This window comes from Chelonia mydas, chromosome 14 (genome assembly GCF_015237465.2).
Source record: "Chelonia mydas isolate rCheMyd1 chromosome 14, rCheMyd1.pri.v2, whole genome shotgun sequence".
NCBI lineage: Eukaryota > Metazoa > Chordata > Testudines > Cheloniidae > Chelonia > Chelonia mydas.
In genome coordinates this window covers 7,439,521-7,465,067 of record NC_051254.2, presented here as the reverse complement: position 1 = coordinate 7,465,067, position 25,547 = coordinate 7,439,521, and the positions used below count along the sequence as shown (strand labels likewise).

The window sequence follows — 25,547 nt, the reverse complement described above, 5'->3', positions numbered from 1 at the left end:
ACTGTAACCATCTATTGTGACCGAGAAAAAAATAAATCAAGTGGATGATTCAGAGTAGGTTGTTTCTAAAACTAATGTTGAGTATGCTGACCTGACCCAATCTCCATCCTACTGGCTTGCTATGGAAGAAAATACATTGGTGCCCCTGAGTTTGACACGAACAAAAATGCTGTCACTCATATATTTTGGTGTGATTCTCTCAGGTTCGTTATCAGTTGTTTTTTATGTCCTTTTCCATAGTAGCCTTCAACAGATATCTCCTTGTTCACACTGTAGTGGATGCCTATAAACCATTTTCTTTCTGTGTAGAAGGAAAAGGTCGACTTGACTACAAAGAAGAGGTTTCTACCCAGAGGGTCAAGAGGGGACACAGAAGGAGAGAGAGAGAAAGCTGCTGTCCACTAGGCAGCTGACCATGGACTAGAGGAGAAAAAAACAAAATGGGAAGAGATTCTAACAGGCAAGGTAACAGCTTTTTTGAGAGACAGCTAGCCTGTTCTTGTGAGTCACTGCACAGCCCTTGCATAGACAAGAACAGAGCTGAGGTTTCTCACCAGGAATGTCTTGGTTTTATCTGTTTCTTCCCTCTTCAAACGGGGCAGAATATGATTTTAAATTTAGCTGTAGTTACTAAGGGCTGATGATTCCAGTAGATATGAAAGGTTCTTCCACTGAAGGGAGAAGGAGCAAGCAGGTAGGATCAACTGACCCAAAAGTGCCAAGGTCACAAAAAGTTGTTTGAGGCTGCTCTAAAAGAAGCCACAGACTGACACACCCAATGACCTTACAAGGTACCACTGTATGGTAACACTGAGTAACGCAGTATTTGCCTTCTTTATATTCAAGGGGATTGTGGCAATAATCATAATTAAAGTGTATCAAAACAGAATTTAAACCTATATAACCTGTAGTTCTAAGCTAGCCCAATAAAATACCGAACTATAAAACTATATGGAAGGACACACAATAGCAAGTCACACAACCCATCTTAATTAGTTTTCACTAGATCCTTTCAAATTATATCATAAATAATCTGAGTCATATAATTAAATGCACCAGTAAGCAGATTTCTTTATCTTCCAATAATTATAAAAATACTAATTCATAAGATAACACAAAAGGACATGATCAATTCTGCTGATATTAACTTAGTAGGCAGAAGGCTCAGAGTGTGGTTTTCTCCATGAGAAGGCTACCTGATGTACATAAAAGAGACGCTCTCCATGTCAGAGGGGCAGTTGTGCTGTGTAACAAAGCTACTTGCTGATCTGTTTCCATGGCAACAGCAGCATCACATGGGCAAAGAATGAGGAAAAAGATAAAAGGCCTTTTAAAACTGTTATAAAAAAAGAGTAAACATTGCTCTGGCTACTTCAAGCATGTCAGGGTTTGTTTTTCAAAAAGAAGAATGTGAATTATTATGGACACTGTGGATATATTGACAAATTTAGATTGCTATACACCTTGTCTCTCTGCAGCCTTCAAGTACAAATAAGATCCAATAGTGACCAAATTAATCAGTACTACTAAAGATACTTTACTTTTTTTTTTTTTTTTTTTAAACAGTCTTACAACCATTAATATACTTTTAAAAATATTTTAATACAAATATTCATGTAAGAACATTTTTCTGTATTTTAAGGTTCATGATACATTTTTAAAGACGTTATCTTAAGTGGGAAACTATAACTTTAGTTAGTCTGTAAATATCCTCTCTCTGTCTTCAACTAGCAGTTTTGTTACTTATCACTAAATTCTCACTTCTGTTGATATACTGTGACTACAAGTGTTCTAAACAGAACTTAGTCTTTTCTTATATTGGATTTTGGCAGTCCATCATGGCTAAGGGTATTCTCCTCCTTACCCCAGCTCATCCATGCCAGAGTCAGAAGATAAACATATGGGGGGGGGGGGGGAGGGGAAGACTGGTTCAAAGGTTTTTCTTCTCCCGAAATGAAATCTCCCTTACTGAATCTCCATTTCCTTCCCATTACTTTCACCCATCCCCTATAACATAATTTACAGTAATCTGCAACAAAGAAGGTCCTATACTGTGTAATTACAGCTATATCTGGACCTAATGCTAATTCTGGCACTTTAGCAGTCTTCTTAAAAGGTGAAGTCTCTTATTCTCCATCTTGAGCCAAGTCTATTTTTATAGCACTCCTTTTCTTTCATTTTTCTAAGGAAAATTATCCTATTTCAAAACGTATAAGAGAAACACATCAGCCTATTTCACTTGTGCTACCAAAATTAATCATTCTTGATGTTTCATTTCCATATTATGAACTTCTGCAGAAGAGAAGAATAGCATTTCCTAAACATTCTAGCATGGGTTTCTATGCTTCAAATACTTCTGATATACAGTACTATAGATAGTTTTCAATGAAGTATTGTTTAAAAGCCAAAACTCAGGGTAACCTCAAAAACAAGTATATTAGGAGGTCTGAGCAAAACAACAATACCTAATGCCATACCTGACAAAACAACAACATGTAAGAGCTCTGTTTATTACATTTATTTTTACAGAGATTGCCATTGAAAAAAGAGAGTCATATCTTTTATTTCAAGGTTAAATAGCATGCACAGGTAAGTAACAAGATAACAACATAGAAGTAATCGTGACAAATTACACTGAATACTTCAACAAATTCAAGCAAAATACACAGCAAAGCTAATGAAGCATAAGCCACTTCATATCCTGCCTCCACTAATGAAATAAGAGATTATTAAATTTGTGGTCTCTTTATACTACTCTATTTACCTTACATCACTGTGTATTCTCTCAAGTAGATAAATGTTGAAACAGACTCTTTTACTAACCACATACCAAAATAAGTAAATTGGTGTTAGAGATTTAACTATTAACTACAAACAAACCAGAAAATACCATATAACAAAATCATTTCTTCTGGCACTTCACAATTTGCAGATGAATTAAAATGGGTTTCACAAAAATTAAATAGCTGCCTCAGAAATTAATAGTACCCATACTGCATTTTTAAAAAGGAATAAATCCAATTTTGCATGAGTCTTCAGGAGAGGAACTTCTTCTTATGGACTATCACAAGCCTGAAGCATCAGGACTTCCCCATTCCACAGGATGGTAGGTAGGGCTGTGGACCTTGGTTCTGAAGCTGCAGATTAAAGGCGCATTGGCCCTCCCAAGGTCTACTTCTGAAACAGATATTGCCCCCTGGTGATGACTTAGGTTTTTTCAGAAACAGGCCAGGAGCAAAACATCAGGACCATATTTTTAAACATAAGGGAATTCTCACAGGAAACACTTTTAAGGTGAAGTTAAGGTTCCCAGAACATATGAGTGGTTTGAGTGAAAGAATGTTTGAGTTAAAAAAAAAAAACACCCAAACTCCTAAATGTTAGAAACCAGGGAAAAGCCGACATAAAATTTAATTTTCTGAAAAACAGCACAAAAACTTACTTTAAATCCATACTAGAATAGTTAAGAAAAACTTCTGACCGTGATCTGGAAGCCATGCTAGCTCCGTGTCTAATACGACACTTTGATAACTGGCTATCACAGGAACTGATCTGTTCAGATCATGATCATTGCTACAGGACTCATCACTTGACTGAACTGAGTCCTTATGAATGGTGGGGAATGATTGCCTTTGGCATGGTATTTGTCGCAAAGGGAATCTGAACATTCGTATGTGTGTGTACTGTGCCATGAAGTAAGCTACAATGGAGCCTATCCAGTGTTTTTGTGGGAATCAGCACCTATGGAAGTAGATAAATGATTTCTATTAGTTTTAAAGATTATACAGAAGATGCTTTGTTTCACCCTACCAGGCCATACCTCTTATAACATCATTTTTAAATCTGGGATTATCCCAATTACTATTTCTCCATGAAAAAAGGACTGAAATTAAATTATAGATAGTTGGAGTCACACAATCCTGGCAGGCAACAGGAAGAAAGATCTGGCTATCTCATCTTATAAATAGCTTTATGAAATCCTCCTCTAGTTCAAATCCAGTATGTTTTTTCATGGTCTATTTTAGTAACCCATGCAGTAACCTTCTTAAGAATAAATCGGCTATGTGTACTGTTAGGCTAGAAGCCTAAAAATCAAACTCAACCACACCATTATCCATCTAAATCTCACTTTTTTAACCCCATGTAAACATGCTAAAAAGCTTTTTGAACTTTGATTAAATAGATATGTGGTGCCCATTTAAATGTATAACACAGGGAATGAGAACTAAATCACCAAAGAGATAGGGAGAACCTCTAATTTGCAAAAGGGATTTAGAGCCTTAGGATCTTAAATTCTGATTTTCCAATGAAAATGAGGGTCCTAAATACCTATGTGATTTTTGAAAATGGGGTTTAGGCTCCTAAAACACTTAGCTTTTTAGCCAGTTCTGCACTTTATGGGTTGTGAGGTTCTTTGTTTGTGTTTTGTTTTCTTGCAAGAAGAGTAAAGTAAGAAGTACCACATCCTACATGAAACTGACAGATACGGGATAAGAAACCCTTCGTTCTGGATTTTTCAATATCACAATAATGTGCTGGACCTATATCAAGCTTCTCATAACAAAGTGGCAAAAAGATATTCCTACCAGCCAATCCTGTTGAAGGCTCACTCTGCATCTATAAGGAAACCTGGGTGGCTACTTCCTGGATGTTTTAAATGTATTTTAGTGAATAGGCAGGCTAATAGTAGCATATATTCGCTCTAAGTAATAGCATGTATATAGCTCCTATACTGAATTGATGTTTATACTTCACTCATCACGAACTGCAAGTGTCAGGAACTTTTTAAGAAGGAGTATAATTTGTTATGAATTGCCTCTGTGATTACCTTTTTTTTTATGAAGTCAATGTTGCATTCTAACTTGCTGGCTGATAACGATCCACAGCGACACTGAAAATGCTCTCTCAACAAACAGTGGAAAAAGTGGAACTTAAATACTTAAGAGCAGTTATAAGCCAAGGAAGGTCAAACTTAAAATTTCAGAAACATGTACTTGAGGGCACACTGCTAGTATTTTAACCAGGTTTTTAACGTGCACAAGAAAGAAAACACCGCACTTTGCCTTTCCTGCAAGGTTTGTGTGCCAATATTATGCTACAGATCTCTCCTCGAAGGACAAATTTAGGAGGAGGAGATGTTGATGATAGTGGTGAAAGATGAATGGGTGCACAACTCTCTTGATCATTCCCATCCCTATCAAAAATCTGTGATTGCACTTAGTGACAGAGCATCTTCCATGAACATCTCTTTCTACCTTTCCAGACTATCAAGAGTAGCAAACAAGCCTTCAATATTATTCTGATTTGGTCACATTAAGATACTTAAGCTGAAACAAACAGAGCTTTGTGTAACTTGGTAGTTTCACTTCACAGGATCTCGGTGAACATTTTCTACAGTTCAACTGTGTGTGGGGTTCAAGTCTCAGAGTTGAGCTTTGAGTTCAGGAATCAAAAGCATTAAACATCTCTAAGTCAAACTCAGTTGAAACAGCCATCTCGTTCTCTCTCTCTCTCTCTCTCTCTCTCTGATGCCCTATGGAACTGTAAGTTTAGTCTGATTTCAAAGAAAAGATACAAAAGTGGCCTACAGTTTCATCCAAAAGGTTTGCAAAACTTCAGTGACCTTCTGAGGTACCTGAGGTTTGAATTTGTAACAAAAAACCTAAGCAGCAGACAAATGCTGTGTGATTTTGAGCTTTGTTCCCTACATTCTGCACAGTGAAGCAATGGGAGGGCCTCTTAACACTGGAAATTCTCTTGTCATTATCAAACCTGGCATATAAATAAATCCCAACCACTCTACAGAAAATGATGTATCATTTTCAGATTTCAGTGTATTTCTCAAACCGTAGATGAGGGGCATTATTGCAGTGACACCAGATTATTGTTACTAATACAAGCAGGGCTCTCTGCAAACATTTCTAACTTTACTAGTATAATTATTCAATACATCCCTTCTGTCCAAGAGGGAGACAACTTTTTCCCCTTTTTCGCTGTAAATGCCTCCGGATACAGATTATATGACTTCCTGCTCTTTACCAGTCTTTCTAGAATGTAAAAAAGGGTGAAATTTCCTCAAGCTTGTAGTCCTCTTTTTAACTGTAGCATGGCTAGTTGGGGGTTATTTTTTAATCCTGCTGTTCTCCATCAATGCAATAGCCCTTTAGAGTGATTAAAATGGGTACATATTTTGAGTGTCTCTGCCAGGAATTGTTTAATTGTTGAAAGAAATCATGCATCAACAGATATAGACAGAATGCAAAATGTGCTACATGTGAATTTGTCATCTCACACTGCTGGTACAACACTGACTTCACGATCTATGACAGTAAAACCAAGGGAAGGCCTTTGAGAGCTAAGCCACATATCCATTAGGACCTTACTGGCAGTGCTGTGACCTTTGTTCAAATCACAGATGCAAAGCGTGTAGCTTGTTTTCTAATGTCTCTGATATTGGCCATAATAGATGTTGAGCTTGAAATTACACTTAGTTGGATTTTCATAGGAAAGTGATATTCAAGGCAAAAAGGGCATCATCTGCTTCTTTATGTCTGAAGTGGAAATCTAATTCTTCCTCCTTCCCCAATATATTTTTTTAAAATAAACATAACAAAAAGAGTGGACTCATACATTTAATTAATAGGTCGATGTAATGAAACACTGCCAAAGTAGTTTCATTTGATCTGCTTATTTTCTTGCAAATGCTGTTAATGCCACTGCTCCATAATTTCTGCCTTCTCTATCTTCTAGGAAATGTATTTAATGATGGAAACAAAGTATTCTTGGAGGCACTGTAATCTCTCTTGCTAGATAAAAATCACTTTCTTGAAAAAAAGAGACAAAGAGATCATGCATTGTGTATAAAACTTGGTCTGGAAACAGACAAAGCACACACACACTTTCAGAAATGGCACTATAATTACTTTCCTGGGGAGTATTTAAGTATTACTGATAATTGAAAGACTATTTTCATCTCAAAAACTTAGAGAATCTCAAATGCAAGTTAACTAGACACCTGAATGAAATGATAACAAATATATCAGACAATTAAATAAATACTAAAGCATTTTTATAATTAATATCTTTTTCACAAAGATCATCATATGGTACATGGGAAATACTAGGGCATGGAAATAGTATTCTACATTCCAGGGTATGTGAATTGTACTAACTAGGTAGTAATAACATAACAGAATAAAATACTAAAATGTAAACATTATAAAACCTACCAAACATTTTAGTAAATTGAAGTGTAACAGTCTATATAAGCCTCTTCATTTACTATTACCTGTTGTTGTAGAAAAGATTATTAAACATTTATTTTCTGTATTATTCTTACATTTAATCCCCAAAGCATGGTGTGTTATTGCCTGTATGTCAACATTGAAACTAATCATTTGATAACCCAAATGAAGTATTGAAACACGGTCTCCAAAATCCGGATAGGAAATGTAACATGCAATATTAAAAATGATTAACAACTTTCCAGATAATGGACTCTATAACAATCAAGAGAGGCTTCATCCAATTAAATGGCCTCACACTTTCATTTGCAATGCTGCACTGCAGAAAGAAAAGGCAGGAGTGTGCATTGAAGAATACACACTTAAAGTATCAAAGACAGATTTATAGCCCAGGTATATAAACTAATTCACCACCAGTACAAAGGACCTTGCTCCACGTTACCAAGCCTAACAGCTCACTGCCTCTGATGTTGATTTTAAATGTCCCATGTTCTTTACTAGCCTCTTATTCTCATAGGTGAGCACTAATGTAATCATACTTTTAACTCTTTTATTCCTTTCAGTTTTTAAAAGAATCTAAAACCTAAAATAACTACTTATTATTTGTAGTCACACATGGTATTTAGAGTACCAGTAACAACACTGTCGATGAAATCCTACCCTGTTGAAACCAATGGGAGTTTTGACACTGAATTCAATGGAGCCAATGCCTCTGCCCCAAAAAACGTATAGGCTAAAGGAAAACACAACATAAGCAGCTGCTGGTGCTGCCTATCTTGTTTTGAGTCCAGTGAGGTGGTGTCTATACTTCATGGTGTGGGTGAAGAGCCAATTTGCAGCAGTGAAGAAAAAGTTTTGCCTATTAAAATGTCAGGTAATATCAGCTCTGGACACATTTTAAGTAAAGTAGCAGAAGACAGAGTTAAATTTGTTCTGCAATACTTATGTGTGCTGCCATTCAGGTCCATGGCTGGTAGTAATCTGAAGAAAGGAACATTCGGGACACCACTGATTAAGAGGCTGTTTCACATGGGAAAGAGATGATGTGCCAAGAATGGAGGATGAAAAGAAAGGGAGTGGTTAGGAGTAAGACTACCCCCCAGGCACTGGGAAGGGCATAAGAAGAAACAGAAGAGTGGAGTGCTTTAAATGGCATGGCGAGATGTTGGAACTGAATGAGGGGGGGAAAGGCGGAGCCAGGGCACACATATAAAGAGATGAAGGGAAGGAAGTCAGAGCAATAGGAGAAGATTATTTTTAATCCCAGGAAGATGAATTTAGCCACAGTATTTGGGTCAGTGTGAAGCTTCATGTATACTAAAGAATTGCACTATTGCAATTTGAACTTGTCCAGTCATATGGATGCAAGTTGGCACAGTGCTGCATGTCCACTACCCATCCAGTTTTCAGTACAATATAAAACACAGTAGTCCTGAGCATCTGAGTTCCACGTCACAGATGTAACCAAGAACTTTCAGCTGGCAAACATGCATGCAGCCATGATTCCTTAAAATGGAAAGCAGAGGAGACCTGAACTTTTATGAGTCTCTGACACACAAGACTAGCTGGTCTGTGGCAAAAGTATGTAAAACATAAGCTTAACCTACGTATTTGTAACTCATCTCATAACTTGGACCATGCTCTAATCACCAGATCACATGCAGTTCCTCTTTACAAACAAACAAACTACAAATATTTAAATATGTATATATATTTAGAATACTTGATTTCTTTTGAGACACCTTAGATTCTAGTGTGAATTGTGTCCTCATAGACCTATCATTAAGAGAGAGCTAGATTGTTTGTACAGACTTACGTTTTGCATTTGCACAAAACTAATAATTCCACTGTGCAAGTGTGTGCTATTTCACTGCTTTTGGACAAAGCGACTGCTTATCTCCAGCATAAATTATACTAAAAGTTATACAAATCAGAGGACTCAGAGTCGAACCATGGTAACAGCCCTTACCACCTGAAACTTATTTCACTTCCCAAAACAAGAGACGCCTTTAAAGACACATTCTTTTCACAAAAGCTATTAATTTCACATGTAAATTCTTAAAAACAACCCAAGCGTTCAGAGTTTATAACCAACGTACAGTTTATAATCCTCCATATAAAACTTTTTGTCCGTCCATTATCGAGTATATACCACATTAAAAATGTGTATGAGTAGCTCATTAAAATCCAGTGACACGAGTATAGTTTACTGGTATGTGTCATCTGCAAGAGATAATGCTCTGTAATCTAGAGCGTGAATGGGGTATAAGGAACAAAACAGGGTGTTTCAGACAAAGGAAACTTCGGAATGTATTGTTCCCATAAACAGATGTTAAATTACTTCACTGTATAACAGAATTGATAATCCTGAAGGTTTCTATGCGAACAAGCAACATCAGTTTACTATTTCAGGAGGGAGCAATAAAGTTCTCATTTTACATGCAACTTGTAATGAACTGCAGGCCAATTATAAAAAGCCAAAGGTTTCTCACCAGAAATGCTATGCATACATAAAACTATTGATAAAGCTCTTAAAAATGAAGCAGAATCTTTTCAGTTCACTAATGACTACCAGACCACAGCAGATGAGAGTATTTTGCAAGGGATCAAACTAAAAAGCAAATATAATACTTTAAAAATGCACTTTGCTAATTTATTTCAGTGATTTTCATTTATGAAGCAGAGACACAGTAATTAAAATTAATGTACTGATAATTGCTACAGCATATATTGTTAACAAAAAAAAACAAAACACCATACACCACCCTATCCTAGTAATATAAAACCTTAACACAGCTCTCAGTGACTGAATCCTTTCTGAGAAATGGGATGAGGAAGATGTTGGTTTTTAAATAATTGTAAATTAGCACAGTTCTACTTTAAATACACAGGGAAAATGCAAGGAGGGATAAAATACAAGATGACTAACCTATCTTCAAAATTGTAATGTGCTCTGCAAGGGCAGACTCCTGTAACTATATGGAGCCCCACTAAGTTATGTGGTTCCATGCAGGGACAGGGGACCACCAATATGGAACTTCTAGCAGGGGTCTTAGTGTTAACACTACAGACAGTGTTGCTCTAGATACGCAGCAAGATCCCTCTTCTTGCAGTATGTTTCAGTTATGCAGCTTAAAGCACAGGACCAGCGGCTAAAACATAAAATATATTTGACTGTATTATATACTATTAAATAATTATCTGGTGTTTATAAATATGTATGTAGATACAAATGTAAAATGTGCAGTATGAAATGTACACAGCACCTTGAAATACAGAATAGTTTGTGATCAAGTGGTTTATGAAAAGGGGTCGCATTAAGATCCTTTAAAGTTTCTACTAATTAAGAAAATAACAATGAAATTACTTTTTGCCCCATTGCATACTGAGTTATAAACCTGGCTTCTACACAAAAGTATGCTTAATTTTTTTCAAATGTTTTAATTTTTAATAGTTTCAAATGGCTTCACTGTTCAACACACAGAAATTGGCTCATGAGGCTGGTAAAAATGACCAGATTTCAATTTTGTTTCTAGTTAGGCAGATTATTTCCCACAAGTATGGATTCAGCCATCCAGTTAACATCTTCTGAAAGATTGAGCAAACAGTTGGTTCATCTCAAGTCCAATATTGCTCTAATCATTTACTGTGACAATTTTAATCACTATTAACTGCTGATGCATGAGCTAAAATGCATACTTCTCATCCTCTTATGTGGCATCTTCATCTTTCCTGCAAACTTATTACAGATTTGTTTATATCTTGTTGCTAGAAAAATATGTTTTGAAATAAATACCACAGGCCAGAAAAAAATCTTTAAATGAAAAAGAGGGAGCATGTTCTAACTGATCCCAAATTTCAGACCCCATTAATTTGAGAGTGCCATTTGAAAGACATCCTATTCAGTTGTTCACCAATAAAACTTAGAAGAGTATCACAAGGGTATGGGACTTTCAAAATTTGCATCCTTCCAAAGAAGGGATGATACAAATCTATAGTTTTATTCATTTGCAATTGATGACAACACATCCATTTCAGAATTAAGAGAAAATATATAAATACACAAATATATTTAATTGTAATTGCACCTTTCATTACTGCTAATTGATAAGGTGAAATTACTTCCTTACACTGTCTTTTTATATTTAACTCAGAGTGAAATTTATTTTTGATTAATATTATGTTGATTGCATTCTTTAATAACGAATCACAAACTACGAAAAGACATTTCCCTCTTTTATTCTGCAACGCGAAGTTGCATAGGATGACAACAATCATATTTTGTGCACGCGCACTTCCCATGAGAAAAACAGTGAACATTTTCACCTAACCATGAGCCATGTGACAAATCACTACAGTTACTGTTTAGCTGACATCACTGAGGTCTGCAACAACTGAGGTTTGCAACAGTTATGTCTTCACTGCAGAGTTAGTTTGAGTTATCTATATAGCTTGAGTGAGATGGCCAACTGCAAAATAACAGTCCTGCAATACAGAGTTATTGTGTTATTGTGTTAGGAGCACAGAGTAAATGTTTCCCTTCTGCATTACTAGCTCGAGTGTCAGGAGCACCTGAGCTTGGATTCATGCCTTCTCCTCCCCACACCCTGGCCCCGCCATAGGCCAGCTAGCTCACCATTCTAGTTTGTTTGAGGAAATACTGCCCTCTGTTTTATGATGTGGTCAATATTTACCTCAGCTTTTCTTACTAAAATGGATATTTCGAGTCTATACATCTTTATATTCATTTCAATATATTGTTCTATTCCCAATAACTTAAAACACTATGATAAAGTGCAATTTTGATGATCTCTGCAGTGAGGCATTACTGTTAGGAGAAACACAGTTTTTTTAAAAAAGAACGTATCAAAATACATCACATTCTAAGGTACTTACATCAGTGTCAGGCCCTTTGTCTGCACCGGGACAAGAAAAGGTAACAAATTCATGGCACCTCTTGTGAACCACAAAGCAGCAAACTAGTTTAAAAAAAAAAAAAAAGGGAAACAACGGTTAGAGTGGCACACATTTACTAAATCTTTACTGTTGAAACAAATTGAGTTTAACTGAAATCAGTGTATGGAGGAGGGAACTTCAGAAAGTTAGGATACTTTGGATTAAAAAGTGACAATTCTCTGTGATGTTTACATGTGCGTGTACCTTTTTAATGCTGGTATTACATTTTGTCTATTTTTGAAATACTGCAAAGTATATGAAAGTCACTGTTTGCTCTGCTACAAAAATGACTTGTAGACGTAATATTTTTTCCAGTGTTGCAGTCAGGGATTTATTTTGGTTACAAATTTGAAAGACACTTCTCCCGCCATAACACAATGTCATATTGGACCAGCAGGTCTTCCAGTGTTGCCATTTTATTTTATGGAACACTTGGACTTTTCAGTAGGCCTCTCCTCAAATCTTTATATTTTTCACTCTATAGCTTACACCTTTTAAACAAGAAAACCATGCCTCTTGGTTAGGACAATATTTCCTGAGGGAGTTATACCATCACATGTTAATGTTCTTATGTTCTGCACCTTAGGTGAATACAAAATTACAAGGATATTACTTTTGTTCATCCAGGTCTTATGAAAAAGATGTTCTCTTGTGTATATACCTTGCAAACACTAGTTATATTACATCAGTCAGTGTATTCTCTCTGGTAACTTTGATTTAAGCATTACGGCATTGCATAAATCCTGCTAGAACCATTTTAGACAGCACAACTTGTAAGGAAACTCCTCTAAATCATCATTTATAGATTACACTGTATTTTATTCTATGTCAGGCTGAAAGTTCTTGATTAGATTAAACCACTTAATAATTCAGGAAGAAACTACAGAGCTCATTTGTAACACTTAAGCCATAAAAAAAAAACTTCAGACAACTCTACCTAAAAAATGCTCTATCTTGTTACAGCTAGAGGAAACCCTAAAACAAATGCAGAGATGTCATTACCTCTATAAATAATTTTCCTATAAATACATGAGTGAGGACAGGGCAAGTGGGAAGAAGAGTGAATGGAAAGAATTCACAAATTTAAAAGGCCAGAAGGAGCAACAGTGACAGTGCATAACACAGTCCATACCATTTTACCTATGAATTATTACAAAAACTAGACAAGCCATTTACAACACACACTTTGCTTCTCTACAAAAGAAAAAGGAAACTAAACTATCTAAACTACTACATGCCACAAGGGGCCACAACAGTGGTTCCCTTAACCCACCCAGCAATATTGTTAATCTATCCAACTATACTCTTAGCCCATCAGAAGAATATGTCCTATCTCGGGGCCTCTCCTTCTCCCCCTTCACCCCCACAAACACGATACAGATCTGTGGTGACCTAGAATCCTATTTTCAACGTCTCTGACTCAAGGAATATTTCCAACACACCTCTGAACAACACACTAACCCACAGAGACCTTCCTACCAAGACTATAAAAAGAAGGATTCTGGGTGGACTCCTCCTGAAGGTCGAAACAACAGACTGGACTTCTACACAGAGTGCTTCCGCCGACGTGCACGGGCTGAAATTGCGGAAAAGCAACATCACTTGCCCCATAACCTCAGCCGCGCAGAACACAAGGCCATCCACAGCCTCAGAAACAACTCTGACATCATAATCAAAAAGGCTGACAAAGGAGGTGCTGTCGTCATCATGAATAGGTCGGAATATGAACAAGAGGCTGCTAGGCAGCTCTCCAACACCACTTTCTACAACCCATTACCCTCTGATCCCACTGAGGGTTACCAAAAGAAACTACACCATTTGCTCAAGAAACTCCCTGAAAAAGCACAAGAACAAATCCGCACAGACACACCCCTGGAACCCCGACCTTGGGTATTCTATCTGCTACCCAAGATCCATAAACCTGGAAATCCTGGACGCCCCATCATCTCAGGCATTGGCACCCTGACAGCAGGGTTGTCTGGCTATGTAAGCTCCCTCCTCAGGCCCTACGCTACCAGCACTCCCAGCTATCTTCAAGACACCACTGACTTCCTGAGGAAACTACAATCCATCAGTGATCTTCCTGAAAACACCATCCTGGCCACTATGGATGTAGAAGCCCTCTACACCAACATTCCACACAAAGATGGACTACAACCCATCAGGAACAGTATCCCCGATAATGTCACGGCAAACCTGGTGGCTGAACTTTGTGACTTTGTCCTCACCATTAACTATTTCACATTTGGGGACAACGTATACCTTCAAATCAGCGGCACTGCTATGGATACCCGCATGGCCCCACAGTATGCCAACATTTTTATGGCTGACTTAGAAACAACGCTTCCATCAGCTCTCGTCCCCTAATGCCCTACTCTACTTGCGCTACAATGATGACATCATCATCATCTGGACCCATGGAAAAGAAGCCCTTGAGGATTTCCACCATGATTTCAACAATTTCCATCCCACCATCAACCTCAACCTGGACCAGTCCACACAAGAAATCCACATCCTGGACACTATGGTGCTAATAAGCAATGGTCACATAAACACCACCCTATACCGGAAACCTACTGACCGCTATTCCTACCTACATGCCTCCAGCTTTAATCCAGACCACACCACACGATCCATTGTCTACAGCAAAGCTCTACGATACAACCGCATTTGCTCCAACCCCTCAGACAGAGACAAACACCTACAAGATCTCTATCAAGCATTCTTACAACTACGATACCCACCTGGTGAAGTGAAGAAACAGATTGACAGAGCCAGAAGAGTATCCAGAAGTTACCTACTACAGGACAGGCCCAACAAAGAAAATAACAGAACATCAGTAGCCAATCACCTTCAGCCCCCAACTAAAACCTCTCCAACGCATCATCAAGGATCTACAACCTATCCTGAAGGACGACCCATCACTCTCACAGATCTTGGGAGACAGGCCAGTCCTTGCTTACAGACAGCCCCACAACCTGAAGCAAATACTCACCAGCAACCACACACCACACAACAGAACCACTAACCCAGGAACCTATCTTTGAAACAAAGCCCGTTGCCAACTGTGTCCACATATCTATTCAGGGGACACCATCATAGGCCCTAATCACATCAGCCACACTATCAGAGGCTCGTTCACCTGCACATCTACCAATGTGATATATGCCATCATGTGCCAGCAGTGCCCCTCTGCCATGTATATTGGTCAAACTGGACAGTCTCTACGTAAAAGAATAAATGGACACAAATCAGGACGTCAAGAAATTATAACTTTCAAAAACCAGTCGGAGAACACTTCAATCTCTCTGGTCACTCGATTACAGACCTAAAAAGTCGCAATATTAGAACAAAAAGACTTCAAAAACAGACTCCAACGAGAGACTGCTGAATTGGAATTAATTTGCAAACTGGATACAATTAACTTGGGCTTGAATAGAGACTGGGAGTGGATGGGTCATTACACAAAGTAAAACTATTCCCTCATGTTTATTCCCCCCCCTCAACCCTCCACTGTTCCTCAGACGTTCTTGCCAACTGCTGGAAATGGCCCACCTTGACTGTCACTACAAAAGGTTCCCCCACCCCCGCCCCGCGATCCTGCTGGTAATAGCTCACCTTAAGTGATCACTCTCGTTACTTGGTGTGTATGGTAACACCCATTGTTTCATGTTCTCTACGTATATAAAATCTCCCCACTGTATTTTCCACTGAATGCATCCGATGAAGTGAGCTGTAGCTCACGAAAGCTTATGCTCAAATAAATTGGTAGTCTCTAAGGGTGCCACAAGTACTCCTTTTCTTTTTGTGCATACGGCCTAACACGGCTGTTACTCTGAAATCTTCCCTATTATGTAAGTGGACACTATCAAGCCAAGTAACTTGTTTCAAAATCTGGACTTTGGGGCATACAGAAATATAGACATTACCCTGTGAAGACTGGTACTCTGTTTACAACTATACGAAGTTTTTGCTTATTTAAAATTATGTTAGGAGCATCATTTTTAATATTTTAAAATGACTGTTACATTGCTGTGGTTAACTTTTGTTAAACCTAATGGTCATTTTTCAGAAGTTTCAAGCAAATTTGACTCTTTAAATGCACACTTGGACTAAAAGTCCCATAACTGTTGACTGGCAAACTGGGTCAGGATTTGTCACGTTATACCGCAATGAAGAGCTTTTTCAAAACTGAAATGCATCATGTAGCCAGGTGGCATGTCTATTTACGGGACATAAACTTGTCCATTGTTGGCTCCACTTCAGACATTCCCCACACTTCCCCTGAAAATTTGCCACTGCCAACAACTATGTATGGGGCCTCCTAGTAAATACTCATGGGTTTAAGGAGACGAGTATTTGAAGCAGGAAAAGGATTTATTTCCTCCTGGCAGAGCCTTTCTTTGCTCACAACAGTAAATTTTGGTGCCTTTTACAGGCGACGGGAATTATCCAACAGGGAGCATAGCCTTTGTTCCCCCTAAGTCCTACCCCACAAAGGTGCACTATTTGAAGTGGCCAGTGCCACTTATCAATCAATTCTGAGGAAAGAAATGTCATGAAGCTGAGTTACAGTTGTAAATCTCTATCAGTCTCTGACAGGAGGAGAAATCTAAAAGATCTCTGTAGTTATCTGAAAAACCCATAAATGTTAGACATAGAAGTTATAAATACTGTATAACACACAAAGAGATATTACACGCTTAATTATATTCTTTAGGTTGGATGATGCATAAACTGTCAACACCAGTAATGAGAATAATATAGTTGACAATCAGTCCTCATTGTAATTTTATAGTCTTGAAGTATGTTATGTCTTTGAAATAGCAATTTCACAACAATTTATCTGTGATGGCTTTTATACTGTAAGACACACATGAATAAACAGTAAATTGCTTTCTTCATGCATTCAAAAGTTGTCAACATGCATACAGCAGATTAGTAAAATTTACTGAAGTAATTTGATACAGAGAACTACGTTTTCTAGGCCCACTTGGCTATTTGCAGCCAAGTGTTCAATAAGGTCTGTTACCATATTCCTACAAAATCCTTTCAGGTTCATCAGCAATCAAGTGCAGCGCCTCAACACATATCATAATCATCATCAAAATTTAAGCAAAATTCAATGTGATCAGATAAAGTAAAATACAAAGAGTAACACCAATGATGAATTTGGCAGTTTGTTGACCAAGTCTCCGTGCAGCTCGAAACCTTGTCTGTCTCTTCCACCAAACGAAGTTGGTCCAACAAAAGATATTATCTCATCCACATTGTCGCGCTCATATCCTGGGACCAACATGGCTACAACAACATTGCAAACATTAATTTTAATATGCAGTTAGCAAAACTGAATCACTTGAGGACTAATGTTCTTTAAGAGTTTGCCAGCTCTGTTTTTATAGCTGATCTATACCACCACTAATGGAAGTTCCACATTACCATACCTACATCAGTGCACGTACACAGAGCTATAATTTTATTCAATTCAGAGAAGTGAAATAAAAAGGTCCAAAAAAGGATAAATGAGTACTGAGAAAAAAGGTTTTCTAGCAGTCAGTGATCTCTGTACGCTCTGAGGGCAAACCAGACAAATGCAATCCATTCAGTCACAAAGGATGTAATGTGTTTGAATACTGCACTTTACATGGAATGGACAGGGAGAGATATAAGAAGTAGAAAGAAGTTGAAATATTAAATCTTTCAGTAGGCCACTACCTTTTGATTTTAAGAAAGTACAATTGCTCTAGTGCTAAAGATCCCACATAGCCGAAACATATCTGACCTCATGTTTTAAATATATTTTAAAAACATATTTCACTTGTTAAAGTTCATTTTCAGAGTCATAAATCAATGTGCCCATTTAAGACTAAGAGGATTATCACAATGCAAAAAAACTCATTGCTTGTAATGGTTTTCTGTCTCCTCACACAAAATAGGATACATACCCAATAAATAGTGCACGTATACAGTATATTTTCCATATGTAGTCAAGGGTCCCTATAGGACCAATTAACTTTGTATTAGGCATCAAAATTCCTATGCTACTTGATTATTATTGAGCCAACTTTTCCATTAATATGCAGGCTTGTATCATGATCCTGCACACACTTACGTAGATCAGCTGTCCCATTCAACTCAATTGTTCCATTCAGGTGCATAAAGTTTCTCAAATGCATAAATCTTTTTAGGCCAGGGATTTCAGGTTGGTAATGTATTTGTATATCATACAAATAGTTTCTCATAGATGAAAGTGTCAAAACGTTACCGTGTAACACAATATTCTCTTCAATTACAATTAATAAAAGGGTATAAATACTTTTACCGGTGTGACAAAGTTCCTGCTCTACCTTGGTGGGTCTTGCGCTTATTGGCAGATTTGCTCGCCTTGGAGCTTCACAGCAGCCCTCAGCTTGGCTGTTTTTCTGAACCCACAGTCCAGGTCGACTCCTCCTGTGTCTGACCAGGAGTTGGGAGGATTTGAGGGGAACCCGGGCCCACCCTCTACTCCGGGTTCCAGCCCAGGGCCCTGTGGAATGCAACTGTCTAGAGGGCCTCCTGGAACAGCTGTGCAACAGCTACAACTCCCTGGGCTACTTCCCCATGGCCTCCTCCCAACACCTTCTTTATCCTCACCAAAGGACCTTCCTCCTGGTGTCTGATAATGCATGTACACCTCAGTCCTCCAACAGTCCGTGTTCTCACTCTCAGCTCCTAGTGCCTCTTGCTCCCAGCTCCTCACATGCACACCACAAACTGAAGTGAGCTCCTTTTTAAAACCCACGTGCCCTGATTAGCCTGTCTTAATTGTCTCCAGAAGGTTCCTGATTGTTCTGGAACCTTCCCTGTTACCTTACCCAGGGAAAAGGGACCTACTTAGCCTGGAGCTAATATATCTGCCTTCTGTTACTCTCCTATAGCCATCTGGACCAACCCTGTCACACCGGTTATTGAAATAAAAGTGTTACATTTATTTTTATGCTTTGAGCTTTGCTATAATTTATGCTTTTTACATGAACTCTCCTATCTGGAATTGATAAATGTAATCATAAAAGGGGGGGGGGGGGAGGAATGGCACTCTCTATAGCAGTGCAGTATTTGGAGTTCAATGTCTTTAGTAATAGAAAAATCTATTGCATATTATATTTGCATGTTAAAATAAAATTTCCAGGTTCAGTTTTGTATCTCAAAACAATTTTTTCTGGGATCAGTTGTAGAGCTGTAAGAAAACAAACAAATGTTTTATATCTATTAAAGGATAAATAATGGCACCCTGCACAGACTTTATGATTTTTTTTTTTTTAGCTGCCAGGCCAGACAACTTCTCCCATAATAAAATAGCCAGTGATGGAGAATATGTCATGATCCTTGGTAAACTGTTCCACTGGTTAATTACCCTCACTGTTAAAAATGTACATCTTATTTCTGGTCTGAATTTGTCTAGCTTCCACTTCCAGCCATTGGATCATGTTATAGCTTTCTCAACTAGACTGAAGAGCCTGTTACTAAATATTAGTTCCCCATGTAGGTACTTACAGACTGCAATCAAGTCACCCCTACAACATTCTCTTTATTAAGCTAAATAGATTGAGCTCCTTGAGTCTATCACCATAAGGCATGCTTTCTAATCCTTCAATCATTGTCATGGCTATTCTCTGAACCCTCTACACTTTATCAATATCCTTGTTTACATCAGCACTATTACCTTTATCATCTAAACTTGTAATCTCATTAAAAAAAATCTAGTTTCATAGGATCTATTTTCCATAAATCCATGCTGATTGCCATTAATTATGTTACTCTTCTTTCTTTAAGTCTTTTATTAATCAAATCCCATATTAGCTGTTCCATTATCTTGCCCAGGATCAATGTTTGACATTGATCCTGTGCAAGATAATGGAACAGCTAATATATATATATAGGCACATCATTAGCTTTCTTCAAGTCTTAGGAACATCCTCATTGTTCCAAGGTTTGTGGTCCAGCAAGCACCTCAGCCAACTCTTTTAAAACTCTTGGATGCAAGTTATCTGGACCTGCTGATTTTCAAATGTCTTACTTTAGTACCTACTGTTCAACATCCTCCTGATGTACTAGTGGAATAGAAAGAGTATCATCATCATATGATATGACTACATCTGTTTTTTCCCAAATACAAAACAAATATTTATTGAACACATCTGCCTTTTTTGTATTTATCAATGTTAATTCTACCATTTCCATATATTAATGGACCGATACCATTATTAGGATTCTTTTTGTTGCTAATGTTATTAAAAAACTCCTTATTGTCCCTGACTATTCTGGTCATAGATTGCTCCTTGTGTCCTTTTGCTTCCTTTATCAATTGTCTACAATTCCTCACTTCTGATTTATATTCACTACTATCAGCTTTCCCTTTCTTCTATTCATTATATATTATTTGATAATGTTTTATAGCTATCTTCACTTCCCCTTTAAACCAGGTCAGTTTTTTAACCAATATGACCTTTTTCCTTGACTGTGGGTCTATTGTTTTTGGGGCATCTAGTAAAGCATTCTTAAAACAATTCCCTATTATCATTTACATTTTTCTGATTAAATTATTCCTCTCAGCTGATATGGCTCCTACTTGTTTTCAGCTTTGTGAAACTGACCGTTTTAAAGCACCAAGCATACATAAGGCAGCAGAGAACTTAAGTGGCAACTCAATGGAACCTCAGTAAAAGGGTTATCATGTCCTAGCAGAAAGAGTGGAAAAATAGGCCACCTTGTCCCACTTGAAGAGAGAGGTGTGAAGAGACTGGGGCAGCAGACCATTAATGGGGAACCTAGGGATAGACCAAGCTTTCCTGCAAATAGCAAACAGATCTACCAATTGTGGAGGCAAGTAACAGCCTTCCAGTTCACCAGAAGACCAGCAAGCCGAGGCAGGCAGGGCCTGTGCCCCTGCTCCCTTGAATGCATGAATTCAGAAACAGTCAAATGATTCTGTAAATTCATGATAATTTTCAGAAACAACAACAAAAAATTACTTCTTAAAATGAAACATTACTTGCCTAAAAATAAGAAACCAAAATATCAGAAGCACTGTACAGCAAACCTTAACATAATGCTGTAGAGTCAGGACTTGTCCACTCATCAGTGAACTTGGCATCAGCTTGCAGAATCTAAGCTTTCATTTAACAACAACATTTCTAGACTTCATGGTTATAAAAGCCCCAATGCTGCATTTCTCTGTATACAGAGCCTTATTGAAGCCACTAGGATTCCACGCAGGCACAACTGTGCGCCCATGATCAGTGAATTGAGGAACTGAGCCCTAATCCTTCAAACATGAAATAAGTGTAAACTATTGCCATGCTGTCTTTCCAGGTCTGAAGATTACAAGAGTCTCTGCTATGACTCATTGCTTTTTTAAGCTACACCAGTGTGAAAACTGGTCCTTGTTCACAGGTGGTATCGGGAATCTCCTGTAGGCACTCATGAAATTGGCAACTATTAGATCACTTTCACACTGCTAAACTGCTGCTGTTTCTTAGGATAGATATGAGCAACAACAGAGGCACACACTAGAGCAGCAGTGGCCAACCTGAGCCTGAGAAGGAGCCCGAATTTACCAATGTACATTGCCAAAGAGCCGCAGTAATACGTCAGCAACCACCCATCAGCTCCACCCCACCCCGCTCCCAGTGCCTCCCACCCATTGGCAGCCCCGCCGATCAGCGCCTCCCCCTCCCTCCTCACACCTCTCAATCAGCTGTTTCATGGCATGCAGAAGGCTCTGGGAGGGAGGGGGGAGGAGCGAGAGCACGGCAGGCTCAGGGGAGGCGGCACGGGTTGAGCAGCGAGCACCCCCCAGCACATTGGAAAGTTGGCGCCTGTAGCTCCAGCCCCAGAGTCGGTGCCTAGACAAGGAGCCGCATATTAACTTCTGAAGAGCCGCATGTGGCTCCGGAGCCCGAGGTTGGCCACCCCTGCACTAGAGCAGTGCTTCTCAAACGTGTTTGATCATGCCCCCCTTCTTTGTGTCTGCAATAGTTTACAACCCCCCCTCACCCCACCACACAAATATATATACCAATAAAAAATTTAACTCTCACTAAATATTAAAACAGTAAGGCACTGATTCAAACAAAGCCAATGATCCGTTGTACTAAGACCAAAAGCAAAACTGCAATTGTGGTCGATGCTTAAAATTAAATGTGCACACCGTGTCCTAGCAAATGGATTAACATAGGGCAACAACTTTGTATAACACTATGAAAGCTTAACAGAATCTGTCAAAAGGCCCAGCGCCACCTGAGGACCCGATATGTCTGGAGGAATCAGCTTTTGCTACTTATTCATTGCTGTGGGTAAAATGTGCACAGTAAGAACATAAGAATGGCTACAGTGGGTCAGACCAAAGGTCCATCTAGCCCAGTATCCTGTCTTCTGACAGTGGCCAATGCCAAGTGCCCCAGAGGCAATGAGCAGAACAGGTGATCAACAAATGATCCATCCTGTCATCCATTCCCAGCTTTTGGCATACAGAGGCTAGGGACACCATCCCTACCCACCTTGGCTAAATTCCTCCGTGAATTTATCTAGTTCTTTTTTTAATCCTGTTACAGTCCTGGCCTTCACAACATCCTCTCGCAAAGAGTTCCACAGGTTGACAGTGCATTGTGTGAAGAAATATTTCCTTTTGTTTGTTTTTAACGTGTTGCCTATTAATTTCATTTGGTGACTCCTAGTTCTTGTGTTATGAGGAGTAAATAACACTTCCTTATTTACTTACTCCACACCAGTCATGATTTTATAGACCTCTATAATCTCCCCCTTTTTTTCCCCTAAAGCTTTTCATGTCCCGTCCCCTTCCCAGAATACATTCCATGCCCCCTCCCACGCCCCCCAGAGGAGCCGGCTCCCCAGTCTGAAAACTTCTGCACAAGTAGTATTCACAAGGACATGACCCAAAACTGTAGGCTAGGAGAGGTGTAAAGTAGCACTCTCCACCCACGCAGGAAGTGATCGGTAATGCCTGTTGGGGACGGGGTTAGAAAAGGTGGCGAGGAGGACCTGAAGAAACTGCTCTTTCCTTGCTCCTAGCGTCAGACAGGATTTTGAGACTTCAAATTTATCAGACACCTACTAGCCTGGTGCTACAAGAGATGGAAACCCAAAGAAGGGTTCCAGAGCTGTACGGTAGTAAAAAATCCAGTATTATCCTCTTTACCATCAGCTTCAGGGTGGGACAGCTTGGCATTCACCTGAGCATTACAATTAAACCAGGGGTGGGGAACCGCCAGCCCACTGCTTAATTTAATTTGGCCTGTGGCAAGTCTCCAGACTGCGGGCTGGAAGCCCTGAGTCTCAGCACCCCCACTCCCCCTCGCAGTTCCTGGACCAGCTCTGCAGCTTCCACTCCCCCTCGCAGTTCCTGGACCAGCTCTGCAGCTTCCATTGGCCGTGAACCAAAAAAAAAAGCACATGATTTGAATTACACAACAATTTGTGATTCAGAACACTCACCTTTTAAGATCAGGTCTGCTAAATGCAACATTCAAAACACAAGCTGCTTATTATCAAAACATTTAATTGAATCAACAGAATATTCAGAAAGCATTTGACTTGCATTTCTCAAGAGAGGATATCTTTCTAAAAAAGATATGCACTAGCTCAACTACAAATTATGGGCATGATGCAGGAATCCCTGGGTGGAATTCTCTGGCCTGTATTATGGAGAAATCAGATTAGATGATCATAACAGCCCCTTCTGGTTTTAACGTTTATGTATCTATGACATCAGTTTAATATCTAGTTTATGGTTCGTATATAAAGCTAAACTTTAGCTACCAGTTCCTAGGTCTAAGGGGTTGTTGTTGACACTAAGCTAATAAGACATTTTACTGATAAATATTTAACATATTTTGTTTCATATACTTTGTAATGATTTTTTTTTTTTAGAGGAACGAGAATATAAAATTGGTGATTAGAGTCTCAAAATAAAATTCCACACCATCCACTTAGAATAACTAATTTTGACTCATTTTATGGGTTTAATCAGGCCACAACTTTATTATTAGATGTCGGCAGATAAAAGTGTACTGTGCAGGTAGCTCCATATTCATTCAATATCTCAATGGCAGGCTTCCATCAGCCCCCCTCTTTTTCCGTCCAGGTCCCCCAGCCACCCCATTGCTGGATCCTTACCATTGCCACCCCTCGAACTAAGGTTAAGGTGGGCTATAAGTAAGGGGGCTTGGCTCCCTGCTGTATCAGTCATAGGAGCACCAAACCCCTTTCCCCACCCCACCCTGTTCCACTCCTTTAACCAACACCTCCTTTTTAAGCCCTTTACCAAGCCATTTATCTGGTGACTGTACATCTTCCCTAATGAGTATCTGCACTGGACATCTGCCCCACACTTACATAATGAGCTGCGGCATCATAGCTTAATTCCCTTCCCTACTCACCATAACAAAGCCCTCCCTGAACTTGCTGCATGGAAGGCGAAAAATTCCCACTCCACCTAGGCCAATCTGGCGGTGAGGGAAAAATTCCTTTCCAGAGGAGCGACTATCATGATGCCCACAGCAGGTCCTGACCAAACCTTGTATTTTGCCATCTCAAGGAGCGGGAAGATGGGTGCCTGACACAGGGGAAAGGGTTTCTCCTGACGGGTTTGACCCTTTTCGACTCCCCAGCTGTTCTGATCCCGGGGAATGCGTCAGCGTCACCACGCTGACCGACTCCCCCTTTCACAGCAACTTCTGAGCCTCTCCCACACCCCCTAAAGTGCTATCTCCCCTCCCCCCCTCAGCAAGCCGGACAACGAGCCCCCCACTTAAGATACAGTGTGGTGTGGTCATTTCCAAAGTGGTTCGAAAGGGATGGTTGACAGGTTTTTTTTTTAAACCTTTTTCAATATATGAGTCGCATAAAAATGCATTGGCTGATCATAGTTATATCATTAAATTTAACAGTTTTTCTATACTAGGTGATTAACATGTTTAATTAACATATTTTAATTAACCTGCTAGTTAACATATTTTAAAATACTATTCATTTTCCCAGTGTAGATAAAGTGTACCCATACTGTACAAGAAACAGAATAAGGATAAAAAGAAAGGCAGGCAGCAGAGCATTAATCCAAAATTAGGTGAAAATATAAACTTTCTACAACCTCAACTGCATCTCTCAGTATTTCATAGGTTCTTCTATCAAGTAATTTAGCAAAACAATTTTTAAAACGTTATGCCTGGATTTTAGGCTCCTAAATCCATATTTAGGCACACACAAAAGGCTTGGATTTTCAGTTCCCTACAAGTCCATGAGAATGCTAGCTCCACACCTTTGAAAAGCTTTCCAATATTGTACTTCACA

General features: G+C 38.9%; 1 protein-coding gene across 3 annotated transcripts in view; it reads right to left on the bottom strand.

The window, feature by feature from the left end:
• The window catches only part of PRKCA (protein kinase C alpha), a 315,613-nt gene that overhangs the window by 171,227 nt on the left and 118,839 nt on the right, over positions 1-25,547 (bottom strand). For all 3 annotated transcript variants that reach the window (XM_037914357.2, XM_037914354.2, XM_037914355.2), the window contains one exon: positions 12,141-12,223. In XM_037914357.2, coding sequence (XP_037770285.1) covers positions 12,141-12,223 — 83 coding nt within the window. Of the gene's footprint in view, positions 1-12,140; positions 12,224-25,547 lie in introns of those variants that run through there.